This window comes from Polyodon spathula, chromosome 1 (genome assembly GCF_017654505.1).
Source record: "Polyodon spathula isolate WHYD16114869_AA chromosome 1, ASM1765450v1, whole genome shotgun sequence".
Lineage (NCBI taxonomy): Eukaryota > Metazoa > Chordata > Actinopteri > Acipenseriformes > Polyodontidae > Polyodon > Polyodon spathula.
Window position 1 is genome coordinate 104,457,752 of NC_054534.1, and position 15,954 is coordinate 104,473,705.

Consider the following 15,954-nt stretch of genomic DNA (forward strand, 5'->3'; position numbering starts at 1 on the left):
ACATTATTAAAATTGTTCAGTCATAAAAATATAGCATTCCTGTCATCAATATTATAATGTGTTCACTATAGAGCTTATAAAATGTCTATTTTGTAGCAACTTAAACAATAAAACAAGGTTATCTTATTCTGTATTCAGGCCTTCAAAGCTTCATAAAACTCACAAAGGCTGTAACTTTCATGTCCTAAAACCATCCTTGAAGGTCACCTTCGCTTTGTCTCCGGCCTACTGTTGCTTAACGTTTTCAGAAACCATCTGCTGCAATAATTGCTGCCAGATTTAAATAGCTTACAAATATATGTTTAAAACAAAGCAACACAACTTCCTCTTGTTTGTTTTGATTTGCAGTGTTTGTCATTGCTAGGTTTCAATAGTGCTGAAGTCAAGGTAAGCAGCAGGGGTAGCAGACTCAGAAAGCACACAATTGTAGTTTCAGATCGCTTTTTAGTGTACCTTATTTAACAAAACATTTAACAAAATAGGTGAACAAAAGTCCAAATAGAAATCCACCCAAAATAAAGCTCCCAGGCTGAATCTATCACAGTGCTGAATCACCCAGAGCACAACCTGCTGCTCTGGCATGTATACTGAACAGGAGCCCCAGAACAAACGCAATCAGTTATCCAATTTTGCTCCATAAAGTCAAATGAAACTTGCTGAATAATCCTACGTTATCATATTGTATTACATACCGCTTTTAACAAAAAACCTACCCAAATTGAAAAATGTGACATTTCGAAGCCATCATAACATAAAATGCTATGATGGCTTCCGGGAGACTTTTTGCAATATCATTTTGTAGTTTCTTTGATGACCAATCCTAAAATTCTAGGTGATGCTAAATATTTGGCCATAGCTGTAAACAACATAATTTGCACAATAAAACACTCCAACACACGCAATATATACATTTTTACAAGGGCAGGGCCTCAGCCCCTTTACACCTCATCATTATTATTATGATAAACTATTGTTGGCATCTGTAAATAGCAGAAGTAGCAACTACAAAAAAGTCATAAAGAATTGTAGCTCGGTAGAGCGAATACAAGTGCAATAAAAGATATACTGTACGAATGGCAAACGTTAAATGAATCGAGCAGTTCTTATTTGAAATATTTTCTTTTTCAGAACAAGATCATTTTAGATCCCCTGACCTTCAGTGAAGCCCGGTTCAGGCCGTCCCTGGAGGAGCGCTTGGAGAGCATCATCAGTGGGGCAGCATTGATGGCAGACTCCTCGTGCACGCGTGACGACCGGCGGGAGCGCATTGTGGCAGAGTGTAATGCTGTACGACAGGCCCTGCAGGATTTGCTAAGCGAGTACATGAATAATGTAAGTCGCAATTTTATCTGCAATAGGGGTTCTTTTATTACTACTTTTAAGACTGCTTGGAGCAAGCCTGGCCATTAAACACAACCTAATGCTTAAATAACAGCATAGGCATAATATGCAATATATATAATATATATATATAATATATATTATATATAGATATATATATATATATATATATATATATATATATATATATATAATAATACTTTATTGAATAATGTGTGTGTATTGGATGAAAGTATTCATTTGAAGATGAATATTGCTTGGTCTAACCACACTGCAGTGGGTCCTTAAGAATGTAGTCATTTCCTTTTCAATAATGTATTGACCAGAATGATAAGGTTATAACTAAGCCTTTTAAATATATGTATTGGCAAGATGAAATATTTAACAATGAAAGTGAACCAGTTTATAGCTTGAGTGTATTTTTTTAATTAACTTTCAGCTACTTGGTTTATGGATATGAATTGCTTCATGACGATTTCAGTAAAAGCAACGTTGTGTGATGCACTGCTGATATAGATTTTGCCCCTGTCAGTGTGATCATAGTGGTGTGCCTGGTCCTTGGGAACAATAGTTTTAAAGTTAAATGTTAAAAAAAAAAAAAATTGGTTGCTTACACATTTCAAACTCATAAAAAAAAAAAAAAAAAAAAAACATACCAGGATGATATATTACAAAGTTACCTTCCCCATAAATCACAATGCATGTTCAGAGAATACTAATGAAGCCTATCCATGTATTAATAATAGAAAATATGTTATTCGGAACTTTGACAATATGTCTAATATTTAAAGCAATTAGAACCTTATGGTTGCTTAGCCATCAATTTATAACATGGAATGTTTTACTACACCCAGCTGGAACACTAACATTTTACATTTTGCCATGCAATCTTCAAATCTAGTGAATTGCAGAACTGGAAATAATTACAATTATTAAAACACTGTGGGCCACATTTTTTGTGTATCCTCCAATCTCCTATTTTTGGAAAAGACATAAAAATCATATTAATCTTATGAGATTTAAAATAATACAAGTTTGCTTAAGAGACCTTGAAATACATAACAAGAAAATTGGTTCTAGTTTTGCAAAATCAGCAGATGTTTTACCTTACTTTTTCAAAAGGAGATAATTAAAGACTGTATTAAGAGTATTTTCTGTTTTTTTGTTACTATACAAGCAGTTTTTAGGCACATAGTTCTGTAGATGTGAACTCTTGTCGAACTTGGAACTTGCACAGTTGATTTGTTTGAAAGTCATTTGAAATTCTGGCAGCTGTCAAGGAATCATCTTTTTCTACCCCAGTTTGAGAGATTTAAATCCAAACCTCACTGCTTCTCTAACATGCATTGCTGTGTCTGCCGTACTTTGTCATACACTTGTGATGTTGTCAACCAGTTAGATTTTTACCAGGACTGTGAATAGCACCAAGAATAGTTGTCAGTGACCCATAAATGTACTTATAAGTAGTTCCGCTCTTCGTTGCCTTCTGTTACAAAAATAAATAAATAGATATATATAAACTGTAGTTGACATCACAAGTACCCATGGATTACCTATTTAACTAATGTTATCGTTATGTGAAACACTTTAGGTAACTTAATAAATGTCACATATATATCATCTAGATCCCTTGCAAAAAAAAAAAAGGTGTGGGGTATATATATATATAGATATATATATATAATATATATATATATATATATATATATAGATATAATATATAGATATATATTCAGCATACAGTCGTTCAATGTCTTAATTTTTGTTAAGGTTGTATCAGTATTTATTAAACCAAGAGGCATATAGTATCAATATATTTCTGGTCATCCTTGTTTTTCCCCGCGTTGTTCTCGGGACTCTTTTCTGATTCCATTAGTCATTTTGTAATATTGTAGCAAGTTTAAAATGGAGACGCAGCAGTTTGCATTGGCTAACAGTTTGGCAATTTTGAGAAGCCATGGAGACAGTTGTAACCAAGATTTAACAATGCTGCTTCTGTAAATGAACACGTGTGGTAGGCTACCCTGCCCCTGTGCGTATTTTGTATTTTATGTTGTATCTAGTGTGTTATTGTTGGTGTGTATTGGTGCACCAGTGATTTAAACTGTATATTTATATTTAGGCACAGGGATTGCACAATCAGTTCACGTGCAGAGTAAAACGTGTATTTGTATGTGAGCACAGGGTTGCTCAAATTAGTTCACATACCAGGATTCAAGTGAATAATGAATTAGTAATTGAATCCCGGCACAGATCACTCACTTGGGGTTGGGTGTACAGCAAGGAGGTATAGGAGATAAAGAATAGCACAATACTTGTCTGTTTGTTTCGGCCACCGTGTGTGTGCCTTTATTTTACAGCAAGACATTACAATATGAAACACATTAAAGTAGAAAAATATCCCAGGAGTAAAGAATACGTTGTGTAGGCCTTACTTTACCTACTTAACTGCAAAACAAAGGATGCCAAATAGCAGTTCAAGTTAAACGTTGTTTTGTTTATTCCCGAAATAAATAGTACATTAAGTTGACAATGCGTTTTATTTATTTATTTATTTATTTATTTATTTATTTATTTATTTATTTTATTTTTCATTCCTTGGCATTGCCGTTTCTCCATAGCAAACAGTGACCATAGACATGTTTTCATGAAGTAGTAACATGAGGTTTACTTGAACAAGCAAACAAAAATTGAAATTTAACTTTAAACACTTCAAACAAAACAACCATGGAAATGGCTGTAAAATGAACATGGAAAAAAATGTTTATTACATTCTATACAACAGAATGCCACAAAAAAACCTAAAAAAACCCTATAAAATCTATATAAAAAAATCACTACATAACATTTCCAGGAAGGTAGGCACTGTTAAGCGAGGCATTGCAGAATGACATGCTTGCCTTTTCTCTGACCATCTCAAAGCAACACAACACTTTTTTGACCGAGGTAGCATTCTGTAGAGATCACTATTCGAGCGTGTGTATATTCTGTTTACTTTCTCCAGGCTAAAATGTAAATAGAGGCTCAAGAGCTGCTGTGTTGATCCTGTGTGTATGTATGTGTGTGTGTGTGTATATATATATGACAAATGAAAATGACAAATGAAAAATAGCTTGATATATTATATATATATATATATATATATATATATATATATATATATATATATATATATATATATATATATATATATATATATCACATTATATATAAATATACATTAATATATCAAGCTATTTTTCATTTGTCATTTTTGAAACTGTTGCACAACTTCTGGTGAAGCGGTAACTAAATGCAAGGTATTTTTGTCATTTCTAGCAAATATGATCATCTGATCTTTGTATCCGAATACATGTCAAGAAATATCTGTTCAAATATTCGGATATTTGTCCCAGCACAAGTTAACATACAATACATCTGTTTCTATTTGCAACCTTCTCACAGTGTGCTTTTATCACTTACTTATTGGTTGTCCAACCACAGCGAATACAATAGTGCAGCTGTCCAATTAATCAGCCTCCTACCTGCACAGCTAATACCCACAGCTTAAATTAAATTGTAGCTGTACTTTCTAGTGAATATGATTTAGTGAGAATGTTTAGGGAGAGGCTATTTCAGGAGCAGTGTAGAAGACGAACTCTAGGTGGCACATTACAGTCCGTTGATTGCATGACCTTTTGCAGACCCTCTGAGGTGTTACAGTTTACTATAAGAACCTGAAAGAAAAAAAAAAAAAGAGGGGATCTGAGGTTTTTTTTCCTTCATTAAAAGGAATGCAGCCATCATCTTGAACCTTTCTCAGCTTTTTTCCATCATTGGCTATTGTGAGAACTTGTTCAAATGTGTCCCTTCATACTTGTTACTGCAACTGTATTGCCAACTATATTACCAATTTCGCTTTGATGTTAATTTCTCAAAGATTTGAGTAACCAGTGTTTTATCTACTCTCCTTTTTTTTTTGTTAACTTTCAATTATTTCTAATTGTAAGGTCCTCTGAGTGTGACATCATGTTGTTATACAATATTACTGGAAAAAAAAAATTACCACAAAAGTCACTACTATAAATGAGAACATTAACACATATTTAGAATACAACAATGAGACTGCAATACTGTGAAATCTAGGATCATGCAACAGCTCTGAATAAAGTGATGAAGAGTTCCAGTGTGCTGTATTTTTTATTTTATTTTTTTTAGAACGGTACCGTGGGACTGCACAAGGTTAATCAATGTGGTAGTTGGCAATAAATTAGGTTCAAGTGACAGCAAAATGTCCATATCTGTCCTAATCCCGGTGATCAGTGATTGGTGACAGCGGCCTGACTGCTCGATCACTGCTGAATCATCAGGATTGGCTGATTTAGTTACTGCAGTCTGGACAGGACAATCTATCAATTGATCTACACTGTAATGCATTACTGACCCGGACAAGAGGTGCTGGGGGAAGTACAATTTTGTGCAAGTTGTAAACAGGATTTAGAGAGTTGGTTAGTGGGATTTAATCTTTCAGGTAGTGAAATGTGGCACATAATAGTCTGAAGCTATTTAAAAGAGACATGCCCCCATTCTTTAGTGCACTGAAGGATAACACATTGGCTTTATTAAGGTCTAAGATAGTTATCAAGGATACTCAGTGAATTTATTTTGGAATTGATTCATTTTTTTTAAATACAGTAATTACCATTACATTCAGATTGGAATGCATTGTTATTTAATAGGAGTCAGTTTACAAAGTCATCCTGGAAGGATGAGGCTTTAGCTGGAAAGTAAGATCAATAGTTAAAGTAAGCCAGAATCAAAGCAAATCTGTTACGTGGTGTTCTAATGTCATGTTTAAACAGAACGGTCTAGGGAGAGGAGCCAGCCTGCACTCCTGCGGGAGACAGATTCAGAAACCAGCTGTTAATAAAAAGACAGTGATCTTTGGCAGGAATTTTTTTGCATTTTGGTCATGTTGAGTAGAATATAAAAATATGGGTGGTAATGTTGGGGACGGGGCCAGCTGACTCAAATAGATCTCTGGAAGGCTGTGTCTCTCGGCTATCGTTCAGCTGAAACAGGTCTAAACTATCAAGCTCAGGACACTTTACAGTAACATATAAACCTATAGTGCTAATTAATAACACTCACCATAGTAATTTAGATTTAATTTAGAATAACTATGAATTGGTTCACACGTAATACATGTATACCAAGCAGTCATGGGCAGATCTAGCTGTTGTAACAATGGGGGATATTTTAATGATCTAAATACAGCAGTAGTATTGACTTTCGCTCTTTAACTATTGCCCTGGCAATTAAGTAAGCAATGTGTGGTGAGTAAGAGTGGGTGGGTAGGTATGATTTGGCCTTGGGGCTCACGGTAGAGACCCCCATAGGTGAGCAATGATACAGACGGAGGAGCAAGCCATGTAGAGAAGAAAACGGAAGCTATACCCTGGGGTTTAAATAGAGATAGTGGGTAGGTGATAAAGAGGGGTCATTGCCACAACACCTGGATCTAACCAAGGTTATAAATAGCATTTTATCTGTATTATCATGTATGGCTTTAGTAAAAACAATGCAGTGCTGTAAATACATATTTGCTGTTTAGTTTAGTTTAGTTTATTCACTTTGTGCCATCTCAATAGTGCAGCACTAATACAGAGAGAGACCTAAGTGGACTATCAGTGTGCCACGGTGGATAGTGTTGAAAGAATGGACATGGATTTAAATAGATGCATCTGAAAGAGGCAGTCCAGTGATGGAATCCCTGTTTTTCACCGCAGTACAAACATGTTCATTGATTGTAAATGAAAGAGGGTGTATTTTTTTCTTCTTCAGTTGATAACTAAAAATATATCAAGTGTTTCTTTCATTTTCTTAATTAGGTTTTATAGTTTTAATTGTAACGCAGCATTTAACAAGAACAAGTCAAATGGATAAATCGTGCCCTTTTTTTATTTCTAGAGCCATTGATAGTGTTGCAGAAGATCTGTTGTTTAATGGTTTGTTTGCAAATGTCTCTAATGGTATCCAATACTGTATCTTGGCTGGAACGCTACAATAAATCACACTGGTAATATACGATGGATTGTGACATTAACACACAACTTATCCATGGACCTTCATAAGCTCAAGTTCTTGAGCAGGTGTATAAGGAGGCAGCCTGTCTGTTTTGCTTGTTTGCTTGTAACCAGTAATAAAACCCTTTATTTGCATTACACAAACTTGTTCCTTATTTGCTATGTAAACATCCAGCTCACATTACTTAGTGTTTGTGGCTGCTTTCCTAGTATTTACTGAACCATTTCTAAAGGTTGTGACAAGATTGCAGAATTATGAAGAGGTTAAGGGGGGCTGAAGATACTTGTAAAGAGTACATTGAAAAATGCACATGACTTTAGCTTTAGTTGAAGTGCGAGTTACCTATTCAGTATTGTGGAGGAGACAAGGTGAGAATCCTAGTATTGCTAGCCATTACTAGTCAAGAAGATGAATTGTGAATTGCAAACAGAATAAGTGAGAATGGAAGTGTTTGACAAAGACGGAGAGCAATTTTTTTACACATATTGCCAATATCTGTTATAAGTTTAAAAAAAGATTTTCATAGAAAACATTGTGCCCACTGGTGTAGTCAGGCCGGAACGTGCCAGAACAGTTCTGGTACTTTTTCCTATAATCAATTCTTTTTTTTTTTTTCTTTTTTTTTAACCGATAAACCTGGGTTTTGGGAAATATTTTAAATACTGTCAATCATGTATTGCTCTTATACATAAATGAAACGGCTCTCAGGAGGCAGGCAGTGTGCAAAGACATTGCTACTGTACTGACCAATCAGAAATTCTTGTGAACCAGCGTGAGAAATTTCACTTGTTAGAGTGACTTGTGACTTGTGACTGGGTGGGCTGAAAAAAAGCTCTACAGTGTGAGAGACATGTGGGCGCTAATCAGGTACTTCGTACAATTATACATAATCATTTTTCTTTGAGAAAATCTAAATTTTATTTGTGTTCCGATTCTTTCAGATTTAGGACTAAACCACCTCAATAAACATTTTCAGATATCCCCAGTTGATTTGTTTAGTTCATAGCAGATAATAGACAGAGAGAATATATATATAGTTATCATGCTGAAGAATACCGGCGACTTTGATTCTGTCCTTTCCCTTTTGATTCAGCCAGAGCATGAGCAGTTTTAAAACATGTTTCATTAAATGCGTTTTTCAATTTAGCCGCCTCCAGTAATCAGGCAGACTTTATGAAGCAAACTTTGTTAATTCCATAGGGTGATGCAAAACTTTTGGCCCTAGACATGAATCCAAACCATGAGGAAACTGTAAAATGTACAGTATATAAAAGCAACCATTTATCAGATTATAACAACAATCCTATAGGTCTAAAGGAGGCCAAGAGTCTACAGACAGACATGATCAGTGCATAAATGTCCACATTTGTTTTAATGAGGGCCCTAAAAAAAAGTTACAGCTTTTACTTTTCATTCCAAAAATAATTACAGATGTCAGGTACAATCATTATATCACTTTCATCATAGAAAAAAGGCAGGCTACCCTCAGTAATGTGTTGTTCATGCCAATTAAGGCATTCCAAATCAGCTTATCTTCCAATAGAAGACTCCTGTAGTAAACTTTTCGTTAATGGACTTTACGACATGCCTGTTGGATCTGCAGCCAAAGAATCCGAATTGAGGTCACCAGATACTGGAGTTACTGGAGCAGATAACTGGAGCTTGGATTTTAGGCTAATTCGAATGAGTAGATAAGATAGAGTTAACTAGAGACATATTAATGTAATGCAGTTCCTCTTAGTTTTTGCAACCTATTACATTAATGGGCAGTGCATCCTAGCACTGATATTGGATCGAAATGAAAAATATAATATGGTTGACTTTGATAGGTAGATCAAACTATGGAAGCAAATGTAATTGCATTACCTTGATGAACATAAATCCAAATACCAGGCTCTAACTACATTAGTTGTAACATATGCTAGTATTATAAATGCATAATCAGCTTCACTTTTCTGAGCCAATGGAATCACTCTCCTGTTGTCTCCTGTTGAACTAGTGATAAAGTTTTCTTAAACTTTTTTTTTTTTTCAGCGGTATCTGTAATATGGCACACCAGGCAATACCTTTTTAATATCTACAGATCATGTATATTAGCAGAAAGTGGTGGGCCAAGAGTAGACCTCTAAAGGTGCTTGCTATTCCTATGAAAGCCCTGGAATCGAGTTCTATCAATGCTGTTCCATTTCCAAGTTACCACAGAAAATGGTGCATTCCTCCTTAGACAGAACAACACGGTGTCAATTGTAGGGGTGTGTGTTACCTATAGTCTGTATATATTTTAAGTTCCAGTAAAATAAATAAATAAAGATAATCTACTGTGTAGTGTTACTCATATAGGGATCATTCATACTGGGCAGCTTTGTATGAGGAGAAAACACTGAAAACCCTCTTCGAAAATTAGCACATATCCCAGGCTAAAGGTATTGATTTCAAACAAATGCATGTTGTTTGTTTGAAGATGTGTATCATAATCCAATAACAGTGGTCTAGATGTAAACCCCTGTTGCAGTATATTGACATTATTCTGCTACAGTACATTGACATCTATCCAATGAACTGTTTAGTATTTAATATTCTCCCGATGTATGTACACGTGTACATAAGACCGCAATGCACATTAGTAAATAGGTTGTATGTTCTGTATATAAGGTGTTTTATGCTTCACGGTTTTCAGTGGACTTTGGGAACGTGGAAGTCACCGTTTTTTGTTTCTTTGCAAGTAAAGCAGTCCAGTGCTGCTCTGGATTTCTGTCTTTCTCTTTGGTGAATACATGAATCTATATGCCCATCAACAGCCTATTCTCGATAGTGACCTACAGTAATATTGCAGGATGTACAGAAGAGCTTACCTCCATCCATTTTTTTTTAAGTGTTCCTGAAAGTTAAGAGAAAATGACACTGGCTACAGTTGGGCACTGTGCCAGCAATGGTATCCTCTCATACAGAACTGGCCACACACCCCCTATTCATGCTGTCCTGGGCCCCTTTTATATTGTGAACAACCATGCCTAATTTAGTGGAGGTTTTTTTGGTGTGGGCTAAGTTGACCACCAAACCCATTCCACCTGTTGTCTTAGCCTGATTTGAGCCAATGTCTACAGAGATGAATGAACAAAAGGCTTGAGAATCAGTCTCAAGTTCATGGTTATGTACTAAACACCTAAAGCAAAATGTTGTTTGTGCACGTGGATACCACTGATTTACATCAACTCAGTTTTTTCATAAGCTGCACAATAAAACTTAAAGGTTCATTAGTTCAGGATGACCCTACTGTGTTTTATGCATAGCAGTCATTTACTATCTAATGAGCCATTCAGCCAGATGGCAGACCCCACACTAGTCTGACTCCATTAGCATTATTTAGCTCTTGAGGCAAACCAGTTATCTTTCTGCCTTTGACACGGGAACAATTTTATTAAAGTGGCCTTTTAAAAAAAACAGTAAGGCTGTTATTCACTAGCTGTCTTTTATGTGTAAAATAGTTTTTACAAGTATGACTATTGTGACAATGACAATTTAAGATATTTGTAATACTGAAGATGGGGGAACAATAATTCCATCAAGGGCTTCTGCAGCATTATAAACCACAATAGGGAAAATGGCACAGACCCCTGAGGCAGAATCATCTTCCTGTATATATGCAGCCCATGTAAAACAAAGATATGTATTAAAAATAAATCTTAAAAAAAGAGGATACAAAGAAAGAATTATAGAGACAGAGTTAAGAAAAGTGGATAAACTAAAAAGAGATGATCTACTAGATTATAAAAATAGAGATAAAAAGGTCAAGAGAGTCCCATTAGTAATGACGTACTTTAAACTTTTGCCCAATATTTCTAAGATAGTTTGGAAACACTTGCGTATTCTACATAATTCAGAACAATTGAAAAAAGTGTTTCTTAAGGCCCCAGTTGTAGCATTCAAAAGAGAAGCTAATTTAGGTGATATTCTAGTTCACAGTAAACATAAAAGAATAATTGACAGAATAGGTTCTACAAATACTTGCACTAGTACATGTAAAGTTTGTAAATACATAGACAAAAGTAGAAATATAATTAAACATAAGAACACCACATATCCACTAAAAACTAATACCTACTGTAAAAATAGCAATGTTGTTTATGGAATAACCTGTGAAAAATGTGATGAAATAAAATATGTTGGAGAGACTGGAACAACTTTATATAAAAAAATTCAGAACCACCTTTCATTAATTAGAAATAAAAAAATGAATGAGCCAATAGTACAGCACTTCACCAGTCAAGGACATGACATAAATGATGTAAAGTTTTTAGTATTAGAACAGCTAAAATTAGATAATGCCACATATAGAAGAATAAAAGAAAGTAAATGGATAAATAGACTGAACACAATTATACCAGCGGGACTCAACAGAAAAGAATGAACTAATTAATTCCAATAAATATATAAAAGTTAAAAATAATTAAATAAACAAAATTAATTCAAAAGTTGTGCATGCTGATGCGCTGGGGAGACCATATCAAGGCTGATCCTCAGAGCCAGCATTGCATGATAATATAAATACAAGTTTATATAAAATAATGTTAATTAGAGTTAATATAGATTTAAAGATATAAGTAAAAGTGATGTCACATATAGAACACCATTACATCATGTAAGAATAAATCATGGATTTGAATATAAACAATAACAAGTAGTTGTCATGCCGTCAAACACCTATAAATACCTCCAATGTTTTGATTCAAACACAGGCTCCCTTGAAAAAGATATGTACAACATATCGAAATGTTGGGCAGCTGGCTCTTTGAGCTAATATATATATAGAAGTGTGGAATATAAGTAAGAAATATGTGGAGTGTGGTTGTACACTGTAAATTATTTTTTCTTTAATTTAAACACTAATTATAATTCCCTACAGTAAATTAGGAAATTGTGATATCAGAACTAGGAGTGTTTGCGCTGGCCATTGGTTGAATGACCCATTTGAATTGTATTATATGATTTTTATATATTTGTAAGGTAGTTGATTTCCAATGTTTTTCTTTTTTTTTTAGATGCATGTTCTGTTATTTGCAATGATGAAATGTTCAGAAGATTCATATTTTGTTAAGTTGTTTGGTGCACATTGCTGTTTTGCTTTTTCTAACAGCATGTTCTTTATTTATTTTTTAATAAATTATTATTTTTGTAGAAAATATGTTACTTTTATTTTGCTACATTGCTTATTGCCACACCATATTCACCATATTCTGTCGTGTTATTGTTCTCCTCTGCTTTTGCCCCTTTTTTATTCATGACCTATTTCTTGTTGTTTTCATTGTTGGTTTTCAGGGTGTTGCATGTTGGTTGCACTGCTGTGGCTTATAAAACATGAAAGGGGGGCTGAAGGTGAATGGAAGTTGGGCTAAAGAAACTGGCTGTGTAAAAGCATGATTCACATGTGTTTTTTCTTTTATTAGACGTTTCCAGCTTGAGTGGACAGTTCATGGTGTAGCTGATAATGCTGCTTGAAAGCAGTTGAAATGGGAATTGTACAGTACGTGCACAGCAGGGTCTTTAAAGGCATGGTGCAATGCCTGCCCTGCAGTTATGTCTGCTGTAGTTAGATTAACCATACACAATTGCAGTGCAATTGCATTTGTGGTAACATATTAATTGCATTGTAAATACACAACCACATGTGTAATATTTGTGTTATTACAGTTTCGTGAGACGCTTAATGTAAAGTGTTACCAATATTCAAGTAAAACATACAGTACAATATTTAATCTTAAGTCTTTATTGACCATGTCAATGGTCAAGTAGAAAAAAAAAAACAGGCCATCTATAATGTCTGTAAGGACTGGGGTTGTACCTTGGGCTGATGTTAAAGCCTGCCAAACTCCTTAGACATTATTAATATGCTGGTTTCTTTGTATGCACTCATGAGAGACAAGGGGAGACAGGGGCCAAATACAACAAATGTTACAGGAAAAATATGTGTGACTCAGGCTTTCTTAATAATGCATATCCTATAACATCTCTTTAATTATGTATCATCTGCATTCTTTTTATGCGAAAAAAGTCACATTTAGAACACAACTTGTATCATAAAAATGCTTTAAAATATGAAATTTTAACTGTTATGCTTAATGATTTCATGAAGTTAAAGGAAGTGATCGGCATCAGCATCATACAGCAGTGTATATTGGGGTTATTCAGCCAATAAACCCATCAAAAAAGTGCACAGATGTGTATTTACATGAATACAAAAAGATACTTCTTACTTGTTCACTAGATGGCACTGGCTTTTTCTTCTACAGTATATAGACACTTTTGATCTACTGTAGATTTTCGGTATAAACACATCTATAGCAGACTGAAAACACCTTAAGAATATATAAAAAGTACCAGAAATAATAATTAAAAAAACAACGATATTTGAGTAACTGCGCTAAGAAGAACTCTGAATGATTACACATATCATAAAAACGGTAACAATTACAACTATTATTTGAAGCTACTTGCTTTTTAAGGGCTATAATAATAATAATAAAAAAATAATAATAATAATAATAATAATAATAATAATAATAATAATAATAATAATAATAATAATAATAACACCATGTAACAATTTTTTTTTTTTTTTTTTTTTTTTGTTCCTGGGTAGTAAGTGTTATTTCCTAATTGCTTATGCCTCAAAAGTATAGAAAATAGCTATTATTCCCCACAAACTTTGCTTTTGTGACCAGGACAGTGATATTTCAAAATATCACTATTTCCAATGGGAAAACGGGCAAATGAACATATGAATCCAAATTAAACAGTATAATCGTAAATCTCGAAAAACTACTCACTTCTAAATCTTTTGTAGTCATTTTTGTATTACTTTAGTATAAATACATGTTAATTTGGATTCATATGTTGTTTTTTTCTGACTTTCTGTGAACGAAAAGACACACATTTGCCTGTTTTCCCATTGGAAATAGTGATATTTTGAAATATCACTATCCTGGTCACAAAAGCAAAGTTTGTGGGGAATAATAGCCATTTTCTATACTTTTGAGGCATAAGCAATTAGGAAATAACACTTACTACCCAGGAACAAAAATTGTGTTACATAGTGTAATAATAATAATAATAATAATAATAATAATAATAATAATAATAATAATAATAATAACATGGACTTTAAAGTAACAGCTTACTACCAATGTTGTCACCTTTAGCATGAGTTTTTTTCTCTTTTCAGACGGCAGTGATGAATATCACTTTGCAGAATAATCACAGTAGTATCCAGGTGAGGGTGAACCATGAAGACAAGATAATATGAGCATCAAGTCAGAGATCGGACAGAATGCTACTGATTTTATGTTGCAGCCAGAGATAAGCTTCTTTAGATATTTACTACAAGTCAATGGCTCCACCAAGGTATTTAAAAGTATTGACAACTTTGATAACTTAATCAGACAAGGTGGGGTGATCTGCAAATCCACTATGAATCCAAAACTACTTTCTAGCCTTTTTAGTGATGATTACTGTAAGTAAACCTAAATCAATAGCATTAACTTTAACCTGTAAACAAACACAAAGTTTACAATTAATGTCACTGACTTGGAGTTTGTTTGCTTACATTTGTTACAAGAAAGACCAGGCACATGTCATTAAAATGTGACTATTTTAATGAAAAGTGACCCGCTCATTATCGGATTCTGCCGAGTCAACATCCAGTGGGCGTAAAGTTGTCGTTAAGGCAAAAGTATGTGCGTGTGTGTGTGTGTGTGTGGGTGAGTGTGAGTGTGTGTGTGTGTGTGGGGGGGGGGGGGGGGGTGGTGGTGGTGGTGTAAAGAATCAAGAAGTGCAGTAACATATTTAATGACTGGTAAAATATAATTCAAAACTGCTTCAGTATGTCCACTGTTTTGTCATTTCAAATCTTTTCACAAAACAAACATTAAACTTTAAAGCTGCAGTTTCCAGTGCAAAACCACATCATGAAAAAACACATTGTAGGTGAAAAAAAGCTAAAATAAAAGTAATTTGAAAAAAATATATAAAACACGTGAAATGTTCAGTCTACTAAAATATATGGCTTTATGTTATCTCTGCAAGTAAGGAATTGCAGTGCCCACTGTGAAAATACAACATGAAATAGTAAATTAACATCCAAAGTAGCACTATAACATTAAAATGTTCAATACAAAAAATTGGTTCCTGAGTTACAATCTCTTGCAGTGTCTAAAAAAAATAATACAAAATATGGATTTTAGCGTAACAGGAAAGCGTAATCAATCAGACAGCAGCATCACTATCATCTGATCTGAAACTGCCGAACTCTACCATTCAATGCACAGAGCAACTCCGGTATCAAAATTGTGTATTATGACCACGGAGGTCACATAATATCATTGGTTTCAAGCTGTTATGAATATAAAGACGTCCTACTTAAGTACAGTTGAGAAGCTGGAAGCTTTAATCTGTTCCACGCTTCCTCAGCAGAGTGGGACTTTATGGTAAAGGAATACTGCGCTACCAATCTCTGTTCTAACCAGGGAGTTTAAGTGCGCCAAAGTCCGACTG

General features: G+C 34.3%; 1 protein-coding gene across 2 annotated transcripts in view; it reads left to right on the forward strand.

Moving 5' to 3' along the window:
- LOC121317743 (catenin alpha-2) overlaps positions 1-15,954 on the forward strand; it is a 502,323-nt gene that overhangs the window by 147,818 nt on the left and 338,551 nt on the right. For both annotated transcript variants that reach the window (XM_041258019.1, XM_041266306.1), the window contains one exon: positions 1,129-1,332. In XM_041258019.1, coding sequence (XP_041113953.1) covers positions 1,129-1,332 — 204 coding nt within the window. The remainder of the gene's footprint in view (positions 1-1,128; positions 1,333-15,954) is intronic.